The sequence below is a fragment of the Phyllostomus hastatus genome, unplaced genomic scaffold, assembly GCF_019186645.2.
Source record: "Phyllostomus hastatus isolate PE091 unplaced genomic scaffold, TTU_PhHast_1.1 phas_scaffold_78, whole genome shotgun sequence".
Taxonomy (NCBI): Eukaryota; Metazoa; Chordata; class Mammalia; order Chiroptera; family Phyllostomidae; genus Phyllostomus; species Phyllostomus hastatus.
This window is the reverse complement of record NW_025334041.1, coordinates 49812880-49838285: the sequence shown is the minus strand read 5'-3', so window position 1 is coordinate 49838285 and position 25406 is coordinate 49812880. Positions and strand designations below refer to the sequence as shown.

The 25406-nt window shown below is 38.9% G+C and overlaps 1 protein-coding gene across 2 annotated transcripts in view; it reads left to right on the top strand.

Annotated features, from left to right (window-relative positions):
• The window catches only part of SLC26A3 (solute carrier family 26 member 3), a 42849-nt gene extending 17834 nt beyond the window's left edge, over nucleotides 1-25015 (top strand). For both annotated transcript variants that reach the window (XM_045828804.1, XM_045828805.1), the window contains exons 9-21: nucleotides 4046-4193; nucleotides 4305-4418; nucleotides 4524-4601; nucleotides 7707-7802; nucleotides 8804-8910; nucleotides 9985-10054; nucleotides 10146-10238; nucleotides 12617-12712; nucleotides 13040-13273; nucleotides 14823-14877; nucleotides 22582-22724; nucleotides 22868-22933; nucleotides 24608-25015. In XM_045828804.1, coding sequence (XP_045684760.1) covers nucleotides 4046-4193; nucleotides 4305-4418; nucleotides 4524-4601; nucleotides 7707-7802; nucleotides 8804-8910; nucleotides 9985-10054; nucleotides 10146-10238; nucleotides 12617-12712; nucleotides 13040-13273; nucleotides 14823-14877; nucleotides 22582-22724; nucleotides 22868-22933; nucleotides 24608-24631 — 1324 coding nt within the window. In that variant the 3' untranslated portion in view covers nucleotides 24632-25015. The remainder of the gene's footprint in view (nucleotides 1-4045; nucleotides 4194-4304; nucleotides 4419-4523; nucleotides 4602-7706; nucleotides 7803-8803; nucleotides 8911-9984; nucleotides 10055-10145; nucleotides 10239-12616; nucleotides 12713-13039; nucleotides 13274-14822; nucleotides 14878-22581; nucleotides 22725-22867; nucleotides 22934-24607) is intronic.
• Nucleotides 25016-25406: the final 391 nt, after the last annotated feature.

The following is a 25406-nucleotide window of genomic DNA, read 5'->3' as shown; positions in this document are numbered from 1 at the left end:
CAGATTTGTGTTCTCTTTCCTCTGTCTGCCCCCTGACCATAATATCAGTCTCTCCCAACTCACTTACAAGAAAAGATTGTGTTCCCATAAAAAAAAAAGACTTACCTCCCTCTCCATGCTTAATGTGTATTTGAGAATTCCATGAATCAGCATTTGTATGCATTGTTGAGTTAAAAATAGCCAACTTCTTTTTTCTTTAAAGTATTTTTATTGATTATGCTGTTACAGTTTTCCCAATTTTTCCCCTTTATCCTCCCTCCACCCTGCCCCTCCCCAGTCTCCAGCATAACCCCCTTAGTTCATGTCCATGGGTTGTACATAGAAGTTCTTTGAGTCTTCTGTTTCCTATACCATTTTTTATTTCTCCCCATCTATTTTATGCCTACTAATTATGCTTCTTCTTCCCTGTACCTTTTCCCCCTATTTCTCCCTTCCTCCTCCCCACTGAACTCCCTCTATGTGATCTCTGTTTCTCTGATTCTGTTCCTGTTCTAGTTGTTTGCTTAGTTTGTTTTTTGTTTTTGTTGTTTTCTTTTCTGTTAGGTTCATTTGTTGATAGTTGTGAGTTTGTTGTAATTTTATCATTCATATTTTTTATCTTCTTTTTCTTAGATAAGTCCCTTGAATGTTTCATATAATAAGGGCTTGGTGATGATGAGCTCCTTTAACTTGACCTTATCTGGGAAGCACTTCATCTGCCCTTCCATTCTAAATGAAAGCTTGGCTGGATAGAGTAATATTGGATGTAGTTCCTTGTCTTTCATGACTTCAAATACTTCTTTCCAATCCCTTCTTGCCTGTAATGTTTCTTTTGAGAAATCAGTGGGCAGCCGTATGGGAACTCCTTTGTAGGTAATTGTCTCCTTATCTCTTGCTGCTTTTAGAATTTTCTCTTTGTCTTTAATCCTGATTAACTTAATGATATACCTTGGTATGTTCCTCTTTGTGTCCAACTTCTTTGGGACTCTCTGGGTTTCCTAGAAGTCTATTTCTTTCGCCAGATTGGGGAAGTTTTTCTTCATTATTTATTCAAATAAGTTTTCAACTTCTTGCTGCTGTTCTCCTTCTGGCACCCTTATAATTCAGATATTGAAACATTTCAGGTAGTCCCAGAGAATCCTCTGTCTCTCTTCAATTTTGGGGATTCTTATTTCTTCATTCTGATCCAGTGGGATGTTTATTTCTTCCTTATGTTCCAAATCATTGCTTTGAATCCTGGTTTCTTTCTTGTCACTGTTGGTTCCCTGAATATTTTGCTTTATTTCATTTTAGGTATCTTTCATTGTTTGACCAAGCTCAATCAGTTCTGTGTACATTTTTATTACCAGGGCTTTAAATCCTTCATCAGATAGGTTGGCAATCTCCTCATCACTTAGTTCTCTTTCTGAGGTTTTGCTATGTTCTTTCATTTGGGCCATATTTCTTTGTCTTGGTGCAGTTGATAGGTTGTAAGGGGGTGAGGCCTTAGGTATTCACCCAGGCAGAGCAACCCTCTTTGCTGTGCTGCCTGATGGGGAGGGGACAGAGAGGGAACAGTGCAGCTTCCCTGCTTGTCTATAGTATACTTTCCAACAGACTCTGGTGTCAGACTGGAAGTATCTCTCACGGGGCCACTCCAGCCTCAGCCCACAGTCAGTTCTGAGTCTCAGTTTTCCCCTTAAGTCAGTCCCTCCTGAGCAGCTCTGGCAAGCCCAGCAATCAGCTCTGCCCCCCAGCTGCCCTGGTTGTTTTTCTAAGTCAGCCCTCAAGGTCCGCCTTACCAGTCTGGCTGTTCTGGTTGATTTTTTCTTTAATTCCTTGGTTGTCGGAGTTCCATGCAGTTTGATTTTTCTGGCAATTTTGGTTGTTTATTGATTTTAGATTGGTTGTTATCCTCCTTTTGCTTGTATGAGGAAGCAAAGGGTTTCTACCTATGCCTCCATCTTGGCCAACTTCTTTTAAAAGCAAATATAGTTGTATGTATTTTTAAGCAAAACCATATTTTTATCACCAGGTATTCATGTGTTACACTCAGTGAATCTCAAACCTCACTTTTAATTTAAAATATTTTTAAGTAAGAATTAGCCTAAAGCTGAAAGACTATTTCTAGAGCTTCTCTCTGCACTGCAATTTTCAAATAATTATACTTTGTTAAATTAAAGGAGACCTTGTCAGAAGGGTTTTGAAAATAAAAGATAAACTTAACACATCACTGAGTTACAATCTTAGAGACTTTACTTCATGAATATATTTTAAATGTCAGTGGACCTCTTTCCACAGTGCGTGTGGGGTGAGGAAGGGGGAATTCACATTCATTCATTGTTACATTCTGCAGAGGGGTCATGTAGCCTAGTAGGCAAGTGCACATGTTTAGAGCAGAGGCATCCAAACTTGTGGCATCTGTGGGCCACACTGGAAGAAGAGGTGTCTTGGGCCACACATTAAATACACAAACACTAATGAAAACTGATGAGCAAAAAAACAAGGTTTTAAGTACATTTATGATTTTGTGTTGGGCCATATTCATAGCCATTCTGGGCTGCATGCATCCTGCGGGCCATGAGTTGGACAACCCTGCAAGGCAGCGTGCCTAGGATTTATTTCTGACTCACTTGGTTACCTTGGGCTAGGTAGATAACTGAGTCAAGCAACGAACCCAAGTGTTCAAACCACTCTGTCTATGGTGTTTAGAAGCCAGATTAAAAGGGTAATAACTGACTTCTGGTTACTTTGATATAAAATACAAATTTTAATTGTACCACCAACTGTAGATTTATTTAATAAACAAAATATTCCAAGTCATCTTTCTGATTCATGGTAGCTACAGAATATAAGATAATAGTACTTCTTCAAATTAGAGCTGAATAATTTTTAAACATAGATATTCATAAAACATGAACAGCAATTAAGAAGGAGTTGAGTGAAGCCAATTAACTCACCTCCAATAAGTTTCAGATTTTTATAAGAGCTGGGCATTGGAGTAAATTGTTCTTGAGTTTGAGACATTTGCACTGTCTATAATACAGTATGTAAATATCACTTAACTGCTCTAAGTTCATGAGGCATAAGCACAACAGTATCTTCTATAAGTTGTACATTTCTCTGACACACCAGGGCCACAGTTGTCTCTAGCAGTTCTGTGGAGCACAGGGCAGAGTCCAAGGCCCAGGTGTTTGCTAAGAGGTTTTCATGAAAGGTTATGTTATCAACAGTCAAAACAGACTTGCTTGCTTGCCTTGCCTCAGAATTGTGTTTCCTCAAAAAGCCTTCATCCATGGGTAACTAGTAGAAGCATTGTGAGTGATAGTTTGCCACCCCAGTGTACTAGTGTAAGTGGAACCTAAGATATTCTGCACACTGCTCATGCAGATATAAGTATACATTGTACTTTGATTATACTAGCAAAATCATATCAGATACCACTGTCATTAGACTGTATTTACAATCTTGTATCAAATTCAAACAGCATTACTTCTTTTCAACAATAAGATAACAGATTCCAAAGTTTTCAGTGGTGCTAAATTCTTGCTAGTCATGCTCCAAAGTGAGGCACCATTCTTTCTATGTTGCATTTATTCATTGATTTGCCCAACAATTATTGACCACTTGTTATATGCCATGAAGAGTGTTCAGTTCTGGTCACAGAGTAGTGAAGCAGTCCATCTCTGCTCAGTGTCTGGATGGAGAGTTGGCTAGGAGGACAGCGTATTAGGGTGCAGAGGTATTAAGAGTTAGGGAAACAGAGGAAATCTCTCCTAACCCTTACTTTGGTGGTGAGGGAAGACTTTCTAGGAGGAAGGATGGAGATTGGGGGTGTGGTTCAGGCAGAGGGAGCAGCAAATTAGAAGCTTCCAAGGTGAGAGAATGGGTGATGCTTTTGAGAAACAAAAAGTTGGGTATGGCTGGAGCATAAATTCTGGGAAATGGTAGTGATTAAGCAGAAATGGGGGAAAGGTGTAGACCAGGGTCTTACTAAGGAATTTGGACTTTTTCTGAGATAGATAGGTGCCATTGAAGGTTCATAAACAGGTTGGCAACATTCAGACTTGCTTTATTTCAATCTCAGATTTCAGCCACCTATCACACCTGACATGATGGTTGTCCAAGAAACTATTGGAGATAGCTTCAGCATTGCAATCGTTGGCTTCGCAGTGGCTTTTTCGGTCGCCAGAGTCTATTCTCTCAAACATGATTATCCAATTGATGGCAATCAGGTAAATTTACAGCCTACGCTGAGTCTAATTTGGCAACTTCACATCATATTTTGTGTACACAGTATCAGTGATGCCGCTTCTAATAAAGATTCTTTCTTGTTCTCTTGTCAGGAGTTAATAGCCTTGGGTTTGGGTAACATAGTCACTGGATCATTCAAAGGATTTGCCTCAAGTACTGCCCTCTCCAGGTCGGCGATTCAGGAGAGTACTGGATGCAAAACACAGGTATTTTAGGATCTTTGCTGTGAGGGCTATCCTAGCATTAGTCCCTGGGGAGTGCAAGTCAGGAGAAAAGTTGATTTTGTCATGGGAGTGTTTTCATCTACACAGGTTGCTGGGATTCTCTCTGCTGTCATTGTGCTGATTGTCATTATGGCCCTGGGATTTCTTCTGGAGCCTCTACAAAAGGTAACAACCCTCCCTCTTTGATTGCTTGCTATCTTTCTCCTTTGTGATGAATCAAAGACCCAGGTTTCTAAACTCTGGTAACAAACAGGAAAATGAGATAACTGCACACTATTAAGGGCTCTTCGCAGATAATACTCCATGGGCCAACATATTTTTCCTCTGGTAGCATCTTATGAATGTTAGGAATGTACATGCCCAAAAGACCTTATCTATTCTACTCTTCCCATGTTCATAGCCTTGAATATAATTAATGTTTAGACAGAAAGACAACTTGGCACTGCAGCTTCAATATGAATTGACTGAAGCAAATATTTTCTTAAAGGTTGAGAGCCTCTCCTCTATCTAAGTCAGAGAATGGTGCTACCAGTCACTCAACCTGTTCTTAGGAATCCACCCTGTAGCTCCCAGAGTTTGGTTTGACTCCAAGACCAAAGCTGTCGGGTTGCAGGATGGGAGCAAACAGCCAAACACAGACTTGCTGCGTCCTCCTGCTCCTCTGTTCAGCTCTCCTGAACTATAATTTTTGAGGCGTTAGGTGAATGCTTTGTAAACTGCTGCAGCACTCAGATGCAAAACATAACAACAGACTTTGGGAAACATAGGATCTCTAGGAAACCAGACAATGGTATATACATTGTGGTTTGTGGTGTTAACATGATTGTGGGGTAGTGTATGGCACACTGGTTCTGGAGTCCTACAGACCTGCTTCTAATCCTGGCCCTTACTATCTGTATGCTTTGTGGCAAATTACTTCTCTCAAACTCAAGTTCTCCATTTGCAAAATGAGGAGGGAAATTGCACCCACCTCACAGAACGGGTGCAAAAATGAAATAAAATAAGTAGGTGAAGTAGTTAGCTCACTGTGTGGCACATGATAAACACCAAATAATTTATTGCTAATACTGTTGTTATTATCCTATGAACATTCTATTACATTTCTGACTACAAAAGGTATAGAGATGTCACAGATCACAAAGGATGGTTGATATCTAGGTCTTTTTCCTTGTTTCTTGGTAGCAGGAATGTGAACTTGGCCCTGAGTTTCTAGATTCCCAGTGCAGTCACCCCAAAGAGCCTCACTGGGCCAATCTGTGCAAGCACTGCAAAGGACTGTTCGCCAAAAATACACATTCTCCATATACTTACCTTCTGATTTCCAAAGGAATGACATAAAAGGAGTCAGTAAGCCAACCCCAAAGAAATAGAAGAATGTATATGTCCACACAAATAAATGCACACTCAGCCTCCCTACATAGAGGATTCTTCCCTGTTGTGCTTCTCCCAGGTGAGCGCTTAGGCTCTCCCTCACCCACATCAACTTGGAGAATTAAAGAAACAATTGCCATATAAAATCCTATCCCTTTTGTGAATAAACAATAACCAAGGACATTGTCCAGGATGTTAACCAAAACTCCTTCTTTAAAGGATTCACATGACAAGTTCTTTTCAGACTGTGTCTGTAATGTTCTTGTTTCACTCGAGTAACTGTTTTTGCTTCTTTTTTATCATAGGAGGGCAAAATAACCCATAGTAATAGCTAATAACTAATGTTTCTTGGGTGCTTACTAAGTAAGCACCAGCAGAGTCCTCAGCATTTTACATTTATGTAAACCTTTATGTCAATTACAGTGTAGATACCAGGTGAAATTCCTCTCTATTGCTTCTCAGTGCTCTGCAATCTTGATTTTTTAAGGGCCCCTTAAATTGTTTCAGATTGTTTTTCTGTGGAATACTGACTGGGTGGGAAATAATGCCTAATGGAAAGAAAACTATGTCTCTTGTGCAGGTAGCACTGGACATGCTTATACTAACATCCCCCAACCCAGGAGGCCTATTGTAGAGAGTCTTATGGAGCCCTCCCAGGCATCATGGTACTGACATCTTACACAGCTATAACACATCGAAACCAGTTTCAATGTTGAGATAGTGCTGTTAACTAAATGACAGACTTTTTCCATTTTTCACCATTTCAAACTAGCATTTATTTGTGTGCAATTTCCTTTTTAAAGTTACTTAAAACCATATTTAGCCTTCTAAACAATGACCTATGTTCTCACAGTGAATAAAATAACTGGTTAGATATTAAATTGTAAATGTTACCTGTGAAAATCAGGTGTCCAGATCAATTCAATGATCTTTGAGATGTGAAAATAAAAACTTGTTTGGTTTTTCCTTGTACACTGTGCTTTTATGGTGTGAAAGTAATCCACATACAAATTTTATAGTCCATTCAGAATGGAACAGCCTGAATTGGGGGTGAGGACCAGGGACATGTTTCTACCATTGTGTTAAAATCCAATAAGAAAGAGAGCTTATTTGACTAGTCAGCATTTTTCACCTTAACTATCTTCATTCCTGTGAGACACGTGATCTCATTGGGCGTTTGAAGAATCAGGAGTCAGAAGTGTTGCTGCGGCAGAGCTGAGCTTCTTACCCAGATCTCTTAGTGAATCTACTCTTCAGTGGAATCCACATCAGGGTTTTTTAAAAGAGGCTGTGTTACTGGATAATTAGCACTAGTTTGGAAAATAATAATTCACTTGTTCATTGAATAATTATTAAGCCCCTCCTGTATATATTTACCATGGTCAGTTCTAGGGATATAGCTGGAAACATGCCAGGTATGGTTCACACTGTCCCAGAAAGTCTGTCTCAAATCTTTGTTAACCTCTCTCTGATCTTCAGCTTCCTCTTTCAAAATGGCATGATTGCTGTGCATCATCAAAGTTTTGAATTCTTATTCCAGTACCCCAAGCTCCCCAAACTTTTTTTTAACAAAGAGCAACCCCCTCCCCCACCTTCCAATAAAGACTATCTCTGATTGAGAATTTATTTCTGCAATAGATCTTAAGATCTGCCTTTCACTGTCCCAAGGTACAGGCTACTACTATGTGCTGTCAGATCATCTCCTACCATCCACGGCATGTCACTGTCACTGTGGTAGGAAAAATCTGGTATGTCTTGCATGGTATTGCACACAAGAGAAGGGCGTACCCTTTGCTTTGAGGCCCTTTAAAGGATTCACTTATCTACAACTTTCACCTTTGCTTCTGTATGGTTTATTTGGTTATCTGAAAGTACATCTGCCATTTATGTTTTTCACAGTCTGTCCTGGCAGCTTTAGCTCTTGGAAACTTAAAAGGAATGCTGATGCAGTTCGTGGAAATACGAAGATTGTGGCAAAAGGATAAGTATGATTGTGTAAGCAGAGGCAACATTATTTGAGAGAGAAATCAGGATGGTACTTAGTGCTGATATAAAATGCATATTTATATTGTACACTAAGAGAAATTTTGTTTCTATATGGCTGTTAACATGACCTTAGTTTATTTTATTTACTATCTTTAAACTGCATACTCTCATGCTCATTCTCTGGGATTTTAACTGAAAAGGGTGAGTTTCTGGCAAGTAGGAAATGCTCCAGGAAACACTAGTGGACAACTTCCTTAGATCTGTTTTAAAAATTCTCTCAGTCATCCCAAATGCACAGAAACTCTCTGAAGCTCAGGGTATGCATTGCTTCTGTTCTTCATTACATTATATGTTAGTTATCAGAGAACCTGTGAAAAACTTAAATTCTGAACGTTCCTTTTGGAAATACTCTATAAAGACTCCCCTTGCTCTCATCATGCCTTACTGTGAGAAGCAGAGTCCATAATTACATTAGAGTCAAAGTCTGTGGCATGAAAGTGCTTAACACATCCTGTGGTCCTTTACAAGCATGAAGTAATAAACTACACTTGGTTTACTTTTTGTTTCTGTTAGATATTTGGAAATTTTCACAGCCCTTTGGTATACTAAGATTCTTATAGCAATCATAGCCATTAAAGAAATCAGCAGATTAAAAGTAAGAGATTAGTATATTATATATCAACTAATTTGCTAATTTTAAGGAACAACAGCTGGTTCTAGAATTTTAGCTAGCTAGATAGACTCAATCATTTACTTAACTTTTTCAGGGATGGGATTATCAATAGATGCACTCTCTCTTTGGATTTTTTTAAACATCTGCTTGTGCTTCTGTGGTTCAGAACCTGAGCCAGCAGAAATGACCTCTGGAGGCAGGTTGTTTCTTTTGTACACCTCCAACCTCTGCTATTGTCCCTAGAAGTTTATGCTTTCTCATAGCAATGGACCTAAAACATTGTACTTGAATCAGAGTCAATTGTAGTGTTGGTGTATGTGTTGCCTTCTTTCTGCAGCTGATCTGGATCATGACCTTCATCTTTGTCATTGTCCTGGGACTTGCTTTAGGCCTGGCCGCTAGCGTGGCGTTTCAGCTCCTGACCATCGTGTTCAGGACCCAATTGTGAGTGACTGTTGCACTCTGTATCCTTGCAGACTTGGACCTGCCAGTGCCAAGGAAAAAGAACTTGTCACTGGTCAAGGGGAAAGTAGTTTAGTTGATAGGCATGCAAATCAATCACGATTGGCCGGTCTGTTCTTCTTCAGGTTGCTCATCCCCGAAGGGCAACAGAGCAGCCTGAACTTACAGCATCAGCCCAGGGCCCTCCAGCTGTTGGTCTGCTCCATGCTTGCTCTCCACCTCAAAGGAATCATACAAATCTCTTTGCCTTAGACTTTTTAAACATGGGAACATGTTACTGAAAAGATTGTGATATTCTCCATGTCTAGTGGAGGGTTGTTCTTCTTTGTAGGTTGCTAGCTTGTACCCCCACCTGAAAAACATGGAGCTGAATTAAGAGAATTTCTTAAAGGCCCCTCCCATCCTAGAATTCCACAAAAACCACTGAGAATGATTGCTTCTTAGCAGTCACTCAGTACAAACATCTTTCTGATTCTTAAATCTCTGTTGTATAATGTTACCACCATGTGACCACTCAGCCTAAGTAGGATTACATGTGTGACAGAGAAATAAGGCTTTTTAAGAGCTAAGAAGTTCTAGAACATAGTATTATCATGGTTAAAGTTAATCCTTGACTGACAGAATACATTTATATTGCAATGTTCCTGCATTCATTTACTCATTTATACTTTCACTCATTTCATGGGGATTCATCAAACATAGAGACAAACTGGGTTGTCTTAGGCAAATGATCATATTTCTCCATGTCCACATCTATACAACTGGGTCATTATATCTGCCTTATGTCATCAAATAACCGATATTCAGAATCAAAATGGCAAAGACATAGAGAACCTCTTTGTAAACCACAATATGGTGAATGGAAGGCACTGTCTTAGGAGCTGTAGAAGAATAAGTAAAACAAAGTGTTCACCCTCCAGGGTCTCTGATGGCATGATGTATCTTTTACATTTTGAAAATGAGCCTGCTTAGGTATGCTAGTGAAACATCAGTGTTAGCCTTATAGGCCTCCCAAACGTGTATGAAAGATTCATGTGGTAATGATTTTCCCTACAGTCCAAAATGCAGCACATTGGCTAATGTTGGAAGAAGCAACATCTACAAGAATAAAAAAGATTACTCTGATGTAAGAAAGATTTACTTTTTATTTTGATTTGCTAAATGATATTAATATGAGTCTACAGGGCACCATCTAATATTACTTCTCTGCCTTACAGATGTATGAACTGGAAGGAGTGAAAATTTTCAGATGTCCATCTCCTATTTACTTTGCAAACATTAATTTCTTTAAGCAGAAACTTATTGAAGCTGTAAGTTTAAGGGTTATTAATTATTTTTTGTAATTCCACCAAATATCTAGAAATGAAATGTTTGTTTTATAACAAGAGAGGGTCATTGACTTCACATATATTGAAGTTGTATTGGAGTTTTTGTTTCCCATGTCCCAGAGCAGGTGAAAACCTATCTTATAAAGAGTCTTTGGACAATGTCCAATGTACAGTCACCTTTTATTAAATTCTGCTGTAGAGTAAAAAGACTACCACGAGATTTAGGGATATTGGTTTTTTTATTACATTAATCATTTTTATTTTTTATTATATTTTTCCATTACCATTCATGCCCCCCATACCCTCTTCCACTTCCATCCTCTTCCCCTCCTCTCTGCAATCACCCCCTACTCCCAACATGAGACTTTTCTCTTTTTGGCTCAATCCTGCCACCTACCCCCTAGTCCCCCATACCCCTGCCAAGCTGTCAGCCTGCTCTCTACTTATGGGGCTACATGTTTTTAATAGATATTATCCTACAGATTTTCTTAAGGAATCAATTTCAGAAACAGTGAGAGAGTAATGTTTAATATTTGACTGCATGTTGAAGAGATTTAGAATAGCAGACAAATATTTATAATGGAAATGAAATTAATAAATATAATATAAATGAATACTTAACACAAATAACAACTGAGTGTCCCTGGTGACCTGGAGAGAATATGACAAAGAAGTAATCTTTAAGATTAAAAAACAAAAACTCAGCACTTACTCCTGAACCTGCCTTTTGGTCTCCTCTCTACCTTATATAGAATGTCTGCCTCAGTCCTATTATTATTAGTTTGGTATACAACAAATATTTTTCTACCAATTTTTTTTTAAACTTGCTCTTTGAAAGGCACTGTTTTTTTTGTTTGTTTGTTTTTTAAAGGTCATATATTTGCTGCCTGTCTATTTGTGTGTGTGTTTTTAAGATTTTATTTATTTATTTTTTTAGAGAGGGAAAGGAGGGAGAGGGAGAGAGAGAGAGAGAGAGAGAGAGAGGGAAGGAGAAAGAAACATCAATGTGCGGTTGCTGGGGGTTATTTATGGCCTGCAACCCAGGCATGTACCCTGGCTGGGAATTGAACCTGGGACACTTTGTTTCCCAGCCCGCGCTCAATCTACTGAGCTATGCCAGCCAGGACACCAATTTTTTTTACAATAATTGATCATATCGTGTATATGATTTCATGCACTGTTCTTTTCACTTAATTTAGTATTTTTCCAACTAACCACATTTTTTTGGTCAGGGCTTTTTTTATTACATAATTTTAAAACATTTGTTTCTTTTTTAAAATATATTTTATTGATTATGCTATTACAGTTGTCCCATTTTTTTCTCCCCTTTACTCCCCTCTGCCCTATTTCCCCCCTCCAACCACCATCCCCCTGCCTTAGTTCATGTCCATGGGTTGTACATGTAAGTTCTTTGGCTTCTCCATTTCCTATATTATTCTTAACCTCCTCCTGTCCATTTTGTACTTACCTATTATGCTTCTTATTCGCTGTACCTTTCCCCCATTCTCGCCTCTCTCCCTCCCCACTGATAACCCTCCATGTGATCTCCATATCTGTGATTCTGTTCCTGGTTCTGTTTTCGGTGTTTTTTTTTTAGGTTCTGTTGTTGAGCATTGTGAGTTTGTTGTCATTTTATTGTTCTTTTTTAATGTTTATTTATTGATTGATATTAGAGAGAGAGGACAGGAGAGAGGAAGAAAGAGAAAACCTTATATGATCTAAGCAGAAATCAAACCTGTGACTTTGGTGTGTCAGGACAGTGCCCCAACCAGCTGAGCTACCAGGCCAAGGCTTTTCATTACATAATTTGATTCTCCTTAGCTGTTACTCTGGAGCTACACCTTGCCACAATAAAAATACATTCATTTTGAAAAAGGAAAGATGAAGGTTATTCTCAGTTCTAACATCAAAATTATAAAATCAAATCACATAATAATAGATATTATAAAATATAATCAATTATATTTTAATAGAATAAAATTATTTAGAAGCAGAATGCTAATTAGATGCCACCCATATTCAATAAATAGAAAATAAATACAATAAAATTCCTTAAGAGTTGTATAAACCAAAACCACAAACAGATTCAAATTAGAGTTTAGACCTATTCAAGGATAATATATGGACAAATGCTGGATAGCACAGAGGTTTTTAAATGTTAATAATTGCACACAGGCTGAGCATACCATAGTTCTGACACAATGCTTTCACTGATGTTGTTTGAACTGCTTACATTTTATGATAATTCTCTTTATTATGTGTCTCAATCTCTCAACCTATCCCACTTAAGGGTACTAGAATTATGCTGCATAAGTAGTAGAATATTCAGTACTCTTGTAACACAACAATGGGATTTGCAGGTTGGCTTTAGTCCACTTCGAATTCTACGCAAGCGCAACAAAGCTATGAAGAAAATCCGAAAACTGCAGAAGGAAGGCTTGCTACAAGTGACACCAGTAAGTTTCTTGACACATTTCTGTGTATTATGCTAAAAGCTCAGTAAAATGAAGGTCAAGATGTTGGTTCTATTGTTTCATATAAAGTGCCAGATAAACAAGTTATTCATGTGTCAATTAATGTGGTATTTTTAAATGGCATCTTTGAGGTTCTCCTTAAATTGCATTCTCCTGGGACAATTTTTATTCCCCAAAGAAAGGAACTTACAGTCTCACTTGCTTAACCCAACTTTGAACTTGTGCTTCAGAAAGTCACTGGTTACCTTTGACACAAAAAATGTATTTTTTAGTTGGAATTATCATGCATATTACTGTCTTCTCTTGCAGAAAGGATTTATATGCACCATTGATGGCTTGAAAGATTCTGATGAAGAGCTGGACAACAATCACATAGAAGAACTGAATCAGCCAATCAACACCACAGACCTGCCCTTTCAGATAGACTGGAATGCTAACCTTCCTCTCAACATTGTGGTCCCTAAAATTGAACTGCATAGCCTTATTCTTGATTTTTCAGCAGTGTCGTTTCTTGATGTTTCTTCAATGAGGGGTCTCAAAACGGTAATTTCTTTTTTCTTAACAGAAACAACCAATCAACAACTAAAAGTGAAAACTTGTATTAGTGGAAGAATGCTCTTTTAGACAACACACACTTAGGTAGAAGTTAATAATAATCTTAGAATATTCCATAAAGTGGGAGGATAGGTGGGACATTTCCAGTAAACCTTTTAAAAGTGCATTTCCCATGAGACTGGCATAAAATTTTTGAAGGCTACCAAATCCACCTTTCTAATGTATGTTGAACCTGCTAGTAGACAACTCTGTTCACATGCCTTTCAAATTCCAATCCTGTGGCACCTTCATATCCTTAAGGACATTGTATCTAACTTGTCCTGAAACACAGACTTGAAAGTTCTTGGGGAAAAGCGAAATAGGGGTTCCTTTCATTTTTATCTCCATTCATTATAAACTGATGAAAATGCACTTGGCTAAATAACAATGAGGTTTTTTTTTTAAAGGAGCTATGTGAAAGAATAGTTGTCATGTGTCATTTAAAAGCAGGACTGAAACCATCAGGTTGCAGTCTATTTTCTTTATACAGTTTTGCCAGTATTTCTAAAATAAACAAGTTTCTAACTGAGATGCAGCAATAGATAAAAAGAAAATTTAAGAAATTCCACATTTCCCCTCTTTTGCTTGCTTTTTCACAGAAATCTACCTACATAAGAACTGAGCTAAGATAAGATCTATTAAGTATGGGTGAACTTGATTAAAAATTAGATAATAGGATCAGTTTGTTTGAACTTCTCTAAAAAAACCTTAACATCACATAACTCTCAAGGCTGTTTGGGTTTTCTTTCTTTATTTTTGTGTTTTTCAATTTGTTTGTGTCAGTTTAGGAGAAAAAAATACACACACATACAATATTTATTTTTTATCCTAGCAGGCTAGCACAAGGGACAGGGACTCTGCCTACATTTCTTTAAAGCCCTAATTTTTAGCTCTATGTCTTATAGATCAATGATATAAGCTACTTTTCTCACCTTATATGACCTTAACAATATCACTATATCACTACTGGTATTTGTTCTTAGCCTAGAAACCAAGCAATTGGATAAAGATTTGTTGGTGCTAGAAACATCCAGTCACTGTGGGCAGGAATAACAAACAACTTAAGGGTCCTGGGGTTTTCTTATGCTTATTATGTAGAAAGTTCTAGTCAAGACCAATTCACAGAAAAAAAACTGTTTTAGGATGATGATGTCAGCATCATGGTGTATTGAGAAGACTCCTTTGTTTCTCCCTAAATTTGAAATTAAATCAAAGTTTGCCTTGTGAATTAAGGCAGAGCATTTTCCCATCATACTTCCAGAAGAATGATCACTTTTAACATTTTTCCTTATGAAGAGGGCTCTTCCTTTGGATTCATTTTTTTCTGTCACAGAACCTTGTTTTTATACTTCCATGTCTCTTTATACTATTGTCTCTTTTCCAAGTGTAACAGGTTCTAAAAGCAATGTCAGGCATCAGGCATAGTTACAACAGTTTTCTTCACATTTCTGACAAGTGAAACTGTTGCTCAAGGAAGATCTACTCTCTTTTTAAACAGATTTTGCAAGAATTTATCAGGATCAAGGTAGATGTATATATTGTTGGAACTGATGGTAAGTTGTTTTATTTTTATATTCTGACAGTGACTTCAGGTTCATTGCCAACTCTCAATCTAGACAGCTTAAGAACAGCTATATTTTTGTTATGATCACCAAGAACAAAATCTAATTTGTAGTTGAAGCTATAGAAATCCCTCTGGAAATAGCACCTTTATATTTTAGTTGTGTTGATATGTAATTAAATTAACTTTACAATTTGAATTCTAGTTTAATAGGCAGCAAAAAAATGAATATGTAACTATTTTCACTCTAATCTTCCTGAAAAAGTAGGCTTGCTTTCTCTCTTCCTTGCTTCCCTTAATATCTTCTGCCTCACCTTGCTGATGACATTATCAGTAATGTCTGAATTATCAAAATCAACTGCCTCCATTCCAGCCTCATTCTCACTTTAACATTTGGCCCTTTCTTTTGCATTTGTCTTTGAACCTCTTTCCCTGTAACTTCTGCAAGACCATTCTTCTGATTCACACCCCCACCACCCTCATAGCAACTCAGTGTCCAACATTGGCTCCTCTTCCACCCTTTGGCAACTATTGTTTTCCAGTCTTCACCTTTAAACCCTCTAGTTCTAATTCCATAAACTTTTTTAAAAATGTTAATGAATTTGTTGTTGACACTATGACAGATGTCCCCATTCTCCCCGCCCCCACACTTTGCCTACCTCCACCTTCTCTTCTGTCCATCTCCACACTATTGTCTGTGTCTATCAGCTATGCATGTATGGTCTTTGGCTAATCCTTTCACCTTCTTTCATCCAGCCCCTCCTTCCTCATCCCCTCAGACAACTGTCAGTCTGTTCCATGTGCCCATGCCTCTGTTTCTATTTTGTTCATCAGTTTATTTTGTTCACTAGATTTCACATATAAGTAAGATCATATAGTATTTGCCTTTTTCTGACTGGCTTATTTCACTCAGCATAATATTCCCTTGGTCCATCCATAATGTCACTAAAGGTAAGATTTCCTTCTTTTTTATAGCTGTATAACATTCCATTGTACTCATGTAACACAGTTTTTTTTTATCCACTCATCTACTGATAGGCATTAGGTCTGTTTCCAGATCTTGGCTATTGTAAATAATACTGCAATGAACATAGGGGTGCATATATTTTTTTGAATTGGTGATTCAGGATTCTTAGCATATAGTCCAAGTAGTGGGATCATAAAGTCAAAGGGCAGGTCTATTTTTAATTTTTTGAGCAACCTCCATACTATTTCCCAGGGGCAGCGCCAGTCTGCATTCTTGCCTACAGTGCACTAGGGTTCCCATTTCTCCATATCCTCACTAGGACTTGTTGTTTGTTGATTTATTGATATTCTGATAGCTGTGAGGCAATATCTTTTTTTTACTTTTTAATTATATTTTATTAATTATGCTATTACAATTGTCCCAGTTTATCCCTCTTTGCCCCCCTCCATCCAGTACCCCCAACTCCCTCAGGCAATCCTCACACCATTGTTCATGACCATGGATCACGTGTATAAGTTCTTTGGTTATGCCATTTCCTATGCTATGCTTTACATCCCCAATGGCTATTCTGTAACTACTTTTTTGTACTTCTTAATCCCCTCACTTCTTCACCCATTCCTCCATGACTGCATCCATCTGGCAACCACCAAAACACTCTCCATATCCATTAGTCTGTCTCTGTTTTTCCTGTTTTCTAGTTTTGTTTTTTACATTCAATTATTGATAGATATGAATGTATTGCCATTTTATTGTTTATATTTTTAATCTTCTTTTTCTTAACTAAGTCCCTATAACATTGCATATAATAATGGTTTGATGATAATGAATTCCTTTAGTATTTTCTTCTTTGGGAAGCTCTTTATCTGCCCTCTGATTCTAAATGATATCTTCACTAAGTAGAGTAATCTTGGCTGTAGCTCCCTGCTTTTTATGATTTTGAATATTTCTTGCCCACCCCTTCTAGCCTACAAAGTTTCTTTTGAGAAATCAGCTGACAGTCTTATGGGAATTTCCCTCTAGGTAACTAACTGATTTTCTCTTGCTGCTTCTAAGACTCTCTCTTTTTCCTTAACCTTTGGCATTTTAATTATGATGTGTCTTGGAGTGGGCCTCTTTGCATCCATCTTGTTTGGGACTCTCTGTGCTTCCTGGACTTGCATGTCTATTTCCTTCACCAAATTAGGGAAGTTTTTTTCACTATTTTTTTTCAGATAGATTTCCAATTTCTTGCTTTTTCTCTTCTCCTTTGGGCACCTTTGTGAGGTGAATGTTGGGCCTCTTAAATTTGCCCCAGAGGCTGTTTATACTATCCTCATTGTTTTGGACTTTTTTCTTCTTATTGTTCTGATTGGTTATCTTTTTTTTCCCCTTATGTTCCAAATCATTGATTTCATTCTCAGCTTTCCTCTCTACTGTTGTTTCCCTGTAAATTGTTCTTTTTTAATATATATTTTATTGATTATGCTATTACAGGTGTCCCATTTCCCCCCTTCACTCCCCTCCACCCTGTACCCTCTCTCCCACCCACATTCCCCCCCCTTAGTTCATGTCCATGTGTCATACTTATGAGTTCTTTAGCTTCTACATTTCCTGTACTATTCTTGCCCTCCCCCTATCTATTTTCAACCTACATTCTATGCTACTTATTCTCTATACCTTTTCCCCCTCTCTCCTCCTCCCACACCCCTGTTGCTAACCCTCCATGTGACCTCCATTTCTGTGGTTCTGCTCCTGTTCTAGTTGTTTACTTAGTTTCTTTTGGTTTTGCTTTAGGTGTGGTTGTTAATAATTGTGAGTTTGCTGTCCTTTTACTATACATGTTTTTTCTTTATCTTCTTTTCTTAGATATGTCCCTTTAGCATTTCATAAAATAAGGGCTTGGTGATGATGAACTCCTTTAACTTGACCTTATGTGAGAAGCACTTTATCTGCCCTTCCATTCTAAATGAGAGCTTTGCTGGATAGAGCAATCTGGGATGTAGGTCCTTGTCTTTCATGACTTGGAATATTTCTTTCCAGCCCCTTCTTGCCTGTAAGGTCTCTTTGGAGAAATCAGCTGACAGTCTGATGGGAACTCCTTTGTAGGTGACTGTCCCCTTATCTCTTGCTGCTTCTAGGATTCTCTCCTTCGTTTTTACCTTGGCTAATGTAATTATGATGTGCCTTGGTGTGTTTCTTCTTGGGCCCAACTTCTTTGGAGCTCTCTGAGCTTCTTGGATTTCTTGGAAGACTGTTCCCTTTGCCAATTGGGGAAGTTCTCCTTTATTATTTGTTCAAATATGTGCTCAATTTGTTGCTTTTCCCCTTCCCCTTCTGGTACCCCTATAATTTGGATGTTGGAACATTTAAAGATGTCCTGGATGCTCTTAAGCTTCTCCTCATTTTTTTGAATTCTTATTTCATCATGCTTTCCTGCTTGGTTGATTCTATCTTCCTTCTGGTCCACTGTATTGTTTTGAGACCCAGTTTCCTTCCCTTCACTATTGGCTCTCCTCCGTGTATCTTCCTGCATCTCTTTTATGGTAACCTGCATCTTTTCATCTAATTTGCACCCAAAATCAACCAATTCTATGAGCTTTCTGATCACCAGTGTTTTGAACTGTGCATCTGATAGATTGGCTATTTCTTAGTTGCTCAAAAGGATGAGTCCTGGGAGACTGATCTGTTCTTTTGGAAACATGTCTCTCCCTGTCTCTCCTTTTTTTTTCTTTTTTTTTCCGGTCTGGTCGCTCTTGTTAGGGTGGGGGGTGGAGCCTTAGGTGTTCACCAGGGCTGGGCACCCCAGTCGTTAGATTGTGACGTTATATGTGGGGGCGGGGGCGGGGACTGGGACGGGAGGGAACAATGGTGGTAGTTCCGTTCTCCTGGGATCTCAGTCCCTTCTCTGGGATCCTGGGCTGCGAGCTCTGCCCTGGTCCACAATCGCCACCTCACTGGGTCCGCCAGCCGCAGCTTGCGTACTCAGGGACCACCGCTGCATTGCACCGATTTCACACCAAGTTTTCCCCAACCTCTGTGCACCGCCGACCAGCGCCCGCCAGGCTCGTCCTCTTGGCCCCGCCTACCAGTCTGGATGTACGGGTCTACTTCAACTTCTTGGCTGTCTGACTTCCAATCAGATAAATCCTCTATCAGTTCTGGGTGTTATTCTATCTGTAAATTATTGTTGTTCTAATCTTGGTTGTGCGAGGAGGTATGGTGCGTCCACCTATTCCTCCATCTTGCCAGAAGTCTCCCTGTAAATTGTTCTTTATTTCAATTAGTGTATCTTTCATTTCTGAATGGATCCCTTTGATGCTGTTGAGGTCCTCACTAAGTTCCCTGAGCATCCTTATAACCAGTATTTTGAACTCTGCATCTTATAGATTGCTTATCTCCATTTCATTTAGTTCTTTTTCTGGAGTTATGATCTGTTCTTTCACTTGGGCCATGTTTCTTTGTCTCCTCATTCTGACAGCCTCCCTGTGTCTGTTTGTATGTATTAGGCAGAGCTGCTATGACTCCCTGTCTTAGTAGTGTGGCCTAATGATGTAGGTGTCCTATGGGGTCTAGTAGTTCAGCCTCCCCTATCACCCAAACTGGGTACTTGATCAAGGTGCACCCTTCATGTAGGCTGACTACTGCCTCCTCTTGTTGAGCTTTGATAGCTGTTGGCAGGTCAATGGGAGGGATTTACCCAGGCTAGTCAGCAACAAAGACTGGCCATAACTACAGATAGCACACCTGTGCTCTCTATGGAGGATAAGCTATGCAGAGGCAGGCTAGTGGTGCTCCAATGTGGTCTGTAGCTGTCTACTGGAAGTGCAGGCTCTGGGTTTTCCTGGGTGGAGCAGGCCAAGTTCAACCCCCACCCATGTTCTGCCTGAGGGCACCCTGCATGAGCTATAAAGCAATCTGAGATGGCTGCTACTTGTGCTGGGCTTGGAGATTCCCAAGCCAAGCTGTGAATCTAGGCTGGCTGCTGCTAGTGCCATGCCTGGGGCCACTTAGTAAGAGGTATAGGGGCTGAGAGCCCACTCAGATGGGCTATTGCTTGTTTGAGAGGATTAAGAAGTTGTGAAGGAGGAGCCAAGACCAGCTATTCATATGGAAAAGTCATGGTTAACAGTTTGGGTAGGCCCATAAGTTGGGTGAGATGGAGTCTCAGGGGATCTCCAAGGCAGGGCAAATATTGTTAGCTGGGTTGATGGATTCTAAGAAATGGCATCCAGCTGCCAGCTCTGTGGCTCTGTGGCAGGAGGGCTCAAAAAAGGAACAAATGGCCTCTTCCCACCTCCCTGTCTGGGAGAAAGCTGTCCCCCTGCTCCCACCTTGATGCCAGACATATCCCTTCCTCCCTGTATGCCACTGGTGCCTTAAGCTGCTACCCCAGTGAGGGAGCTCAGAGGGAGTGAGTCCAAGTCCATGTGTTGGTTCTTTAAGGGAAACTGCTTGGGACCCCAGAAGTTTCTTCTACCAACTTAGTCCCTGCTGGTTTTTGAGGCCAGAACTTATGGGGACTTACCTTCCTGGCCCTGGAACCCTGGGCTAGGAAGCCTGGTGTGGGGCTAGGACTTCTCACTCCCGAGATATCCTTCCTGAATTTTTATCTACCTCATATAGGTTTGGGACCAAGCCATTTCATGTATCCACCCCTTCTGCCAGTCTTTTATTCATTTTCAGTTTATTCTTGAGTGTTGTAAGTTAATAGTCTAGTTTCAGTCTTTTGCACATACCTGTCCAATTTTCCTAACACCATGGACTCTTTCTAGTCAATCTTCTACATGTTTGTGACTGCAAGTATATCTTGTTAATGAATTCCCAAACTACACCTTCAGCCCAGACCTTTCTTCTGAGGTGCTGATCCATGTATTCAATTGTTTGGATGTATACTAGTCACCTCAGATATACATGTTCAAAACTAAATATATTATCCTCCCTCCAAAAACCACTCCTTCTCCTTTTCTGCCTCAGTCACTCCATCACCACTCATTCAGTTGCCTAAAGTAGAAATTCTAGACCCATCTTTAATTTCTTCTTCTTCCCTTCCCTCTACATCTAGTGAGTCACCTGTGGATATCGCCTCTTTAATCAGTCCCTTCCTCTGCATTTCCACACCTTAATCCAGATCTTTATCATTTCTCATCTAGGCCCTGGGGAACAAGTTTCTAACTAGTGTCCTTGTCTCTAAACATACCATTCCATTTTCTGACTAGAAAACTCCTAGAATTTATCCTTTAGTAACTGTGAGAACTTCCTTGCTTCCCTAGACAGAGCGCTGTGGTCTTCAGACTGTTTGCATCCGTGGAACACACATATCACAGTGTTCTGCAGCTCTGTCCTTGTGTTCCCACTAGGTGACACTCTTCCAGGGCAGGTTCTGGGTGCTGGGAATACAGCTGTGAATAAGACAAGGCCCTGCCCTTATGAATCTTACAGTCTAGAGGGAAAGCCAGATAATAAGTAAATAAAAAACATATTTCAGGTAATAGGTTCAGTGAAGAAAAAACTGGTAGCGCAGATTATCCTATTTTAGATAGGTGATCAAATATGTCCAATAACATGATATTTGACCAGAAACTGGAATGAGAAACTTGACAGTATCTTACGAGAAATCACAGGTCCTGAAGGAGGCATGAAACTGGCATCTTCAGTTTTGCCTCTCTACTGGGTCCTATTCCTAAAATCTACAGATACAGTCTAGTTCTCTTGATCTCAGTAACCCTTTAATCTATTAAACAATTTTACTCCCTCTCCATCATCCCAGATCTTTTTGAAAGTATCTCTTCCTTCTGCTTCTGCTGCCTGGCATCCCTCTGTTTTTAACAAAAATATTTACTGTCCCTCCATCTTTCTCCAAATCCTAGTCATTCTTTTAATGGTATCTGCTTAGTCAAGTTTTCCCAGACACCCACCAAGGAAAAAAATGTTTTTAATGGTTTATTTTTTATAAAGAGGGCAAGGGAGGGAGAAAGAGAGGGAGAGAAACACTGATGTGAGAAACATCGATCAGTTGCCTCTTGTATGTGCCCTGATGGGGGACTGAACCTGCAACCCAGGCATGTGCCCTACCCGGGAATTGAACTAGCAACCTTACTCTTTGCAGGATGATGCCCAACGAACTGATCCACACTTGTTAGGTCAAGAGGAAACAATCTTAACCCTACTTCCTCTGAATTTCCATAGTACATAGTCTGTACCCCTCTCATTCATTCAACAAAAATATGAGGACCTACTATGTGCTGATAATTATTTTAAAAACTAAGAAAACAGTAAAGAAAAAGTCAGATTGCTTTCTGCCTTTATTATTCTAGAGTACCCTTCCTTTCATTACTGTTGGTATACATAAATGTTCTTATGTCATTGAGGGCAAGATTCATGTGTAATTTATCTTCTGATCCTTCATATTACCTATCCAGGGCTTTGAGGTAATATTTGGGTGAGTGATCTGTGCAAACAAGTGCTGGTTAATGCCTACAAGAATGAGACTCCTCAGAGGTGACTGGAGAGGTAATGTGGGGTGGCCAGAAAAGATGTTTTCTGATGAAACCCAGCCACTTTGGGTAAATGGACTACAGTAAGTACCTGATAAATAACCGGTCTGGCAACCCAGAACTGCCACATAGCACTGGTCCATGAGCGTATGTTCTATACATTTGCAAATGAAAATTAGAATTCCCAGCCTCAAGGAGAAATGTATGGTCAAATAATTACTTCTTACTAACAATTATTCTCTTTTTCCCTCTTCAGATGATTTCATTGAGAAGCTTGAACGCTGTGAATTTTTTGATGATGAAGTCAAGGACTCAATATTTTTCTTAACAATCCATGATGCTGTTTTGCATATTTTGATGAAGAAGGATTGCAGTACTTCAAAGTTTAATTCCAGTCAGGTACCAGCTCTTTGGTGACTTTCATATTTGTGCAACCAATTATCTTTGCTTCTTAAATTTCCCTTTTTTTTTCAATATTTAAAAATATTGTTCCTAACCCATAATTCCATCCTGTTTTGTTTCATTTTGTTTTGTTTTTTCAGGAAAATGATAGAAAATTTGATTTCACCATACATACAAATGGAGGACTACGTAATCGAGAATGTAGGGTAAGACCGATTCTTCAGCAGTTTTATATTTACTAGATGTAATAACAATATAACACAGAACTTGGCTGAGGATCTGTGCTTCATCCCTACAAAACTGAAGCAATGCCAGTCTCATATGAACTTGGAATGAAACAACTCAGGCCAGGAGAAACAGGATGGAAAATAGTGATACGAGATCTCTGTTAATGTAAGACTGAGTATATATAGAAAAAACTTCTTTTGTTTTTAAAGTACTTACAACCAAAATCTTATTCTGGTCTCATAATAATCCATGAGGTAGGGAAAGTATTGCTCTTTCCATTTGTAGATGAACAAGTGATGGAGCTGAGAAGCTAATACACACCTCCTGACTCCCAGGTGTGTGGTAAGTCCCTAGCACAGTGCCTCGCCCAGCAATGAAAGCTAAGTTCCTTTTCTTCCTTACTAGAAAGAGTTGCCAAGTCATCACTTAGCTGATTAGTCCCATTTCATTCTAAAACATTCGTCTTTAGAGTATTATCTCCTTTAAGGGAATGTCTATAGTTTGGGAAAAGCAGAAACACAAAATGCTGTAGGCCAGATACATGGTAGGTGCATTACATGCATTATCTCAATCCTTACAACAATATGCAAACACAATATCTTCATTTCACAAATGAGGAAATTAGAGGGGCTTGGAGAACTTAACCAATTTGCTTAAGATCACACACCAAAGTGACAGCAACAGGATTTGGTGCCAGGACCTGTGCTTTATTCACTATTACTATGCCAGCTCTATCCTTTGTTGAAAGACAAATGGAAGTGAGGGTCTTGAGAAAGAATCTAATGATTGTCTTCAAGTATGCCAGGAAGAAAGGTCTAAGAAATACAGCAATTAGAATTTAGATTAGAAATAAAGAAGAAATGTTAAGAGTTATATTAAGTAGAAGAAGGTTAGATGAAAAAAGCTATTCCAGGAAGTCATAGGCCTGAGATAAGAGGAGAACCGAGAAGAGCACCGCGACTGTTTCCCAAGGCAGAGATTCCAGAGAAACCCAAATCCAGCACCTTGCCTGAGCCCACCCCTACCCCTCGCCCCTATTACAGAAAGCTTCATCTGCAACCCTCTATCCAGTAGCTGGATTCAGTGTTAACACCAAGTTTTAGAGGATAAAGTATAGCAACAGAATTTAAACCTGATGGCAGATCAAAGCTTAAGAACCACCTAACAGAATGTAGTCAGAAGCATTTTATATCTATTCCTCTGCATTTAAAAAAAGAAACATTTAACTCCAGCTCCTTGTGTTACTTAGAGGAAGAAAATCAGCAGTCATGGATAGGCCACCAGTAGTGATGTATGTAAGAGGTGAGAGTTCCTGGCCAACACACATAGCCCCTTGGAGCTGAGTGCCCCGTGAAACAAATGTGAAGAAATACATTGCTACAAAAAGTTGTATTGTTACTGTCTAAGTCAAAGTCGGCCTTCAAAAGATACTTATATTACAACCTGGTATCACATGGTTTTATGTTAACCAAGTTGAAATGAAAGGTATTTCATTATTAAAATTCAAGACAAAAAATTGTTGATGACTCAGGCAAATTCTAGTTCCTAACTTTAATTAGATTGATCACATTTTAAATATAATATATGATTATTGAAAGGGATAAAACTTAACAGGTTTTTTTTTTAAATAAGAACTTCCTGTCTTCTTCCAGGTATCAGTTGAGACGAAATTCTAATCAATATATAATTCAGAGGGATTCTCATCAGACTGCCACATAAAGAACAACTTCATACCCAGAAAGTTATTGATAAATTCATACATTGTATGAAGAATATTTTTATTTGACAGAATTATATTCTAAACTTTGGAACAAGATTGTTCTATCTTGGTATTTTTCACATATGTAGTATAAAATTATCTAAGCACTCTTAATTTTATAGCTTGTGGATTTGTCAAAGGAAGAAGTTTTTTTGTTTATATGTATTTTTGTAGCACTGACAGATTTCTATCCAAGTCACTATTTTCATGTGTGTTTTACAATGTACTTATACCACTGATTTGAATCTTACAGTTTATACTGCTCATACTAATATAGCTCCACTCAAAAAATCAGTATGTACAGATGTGTCTTGTTAAATTTCTTGTCTGCTTTCTGAAACATGCTTGCTGAAAGCCCCCTTTACAGTGGTCTGATTTGAAGCTTGCTACATGAGAATCTTCTAAACCCCCTATTATTGAGACTTCTTTGTCCAGATTTTATGATTATCACTACATCTTTTTAAAGCATCCAGCCTCCTATCCAGATTCAGAGACAGTTTTTCCATAACTAGATTTTGAAGCAAATCCTTATTTTTTCAGGCTCTTAATACAAAAGTTACATAAGCTAATGAAAGATAAAAACTGAAAAGACAAGAAGTAAAAAGTGAAGAGAAAATCTGATGAGTAGCTGGTTCTTCCTGGTCTCCCTGGGAGGAAAGAAAAGATAGCAGAAGGTTTGACTCTTTCTTCAC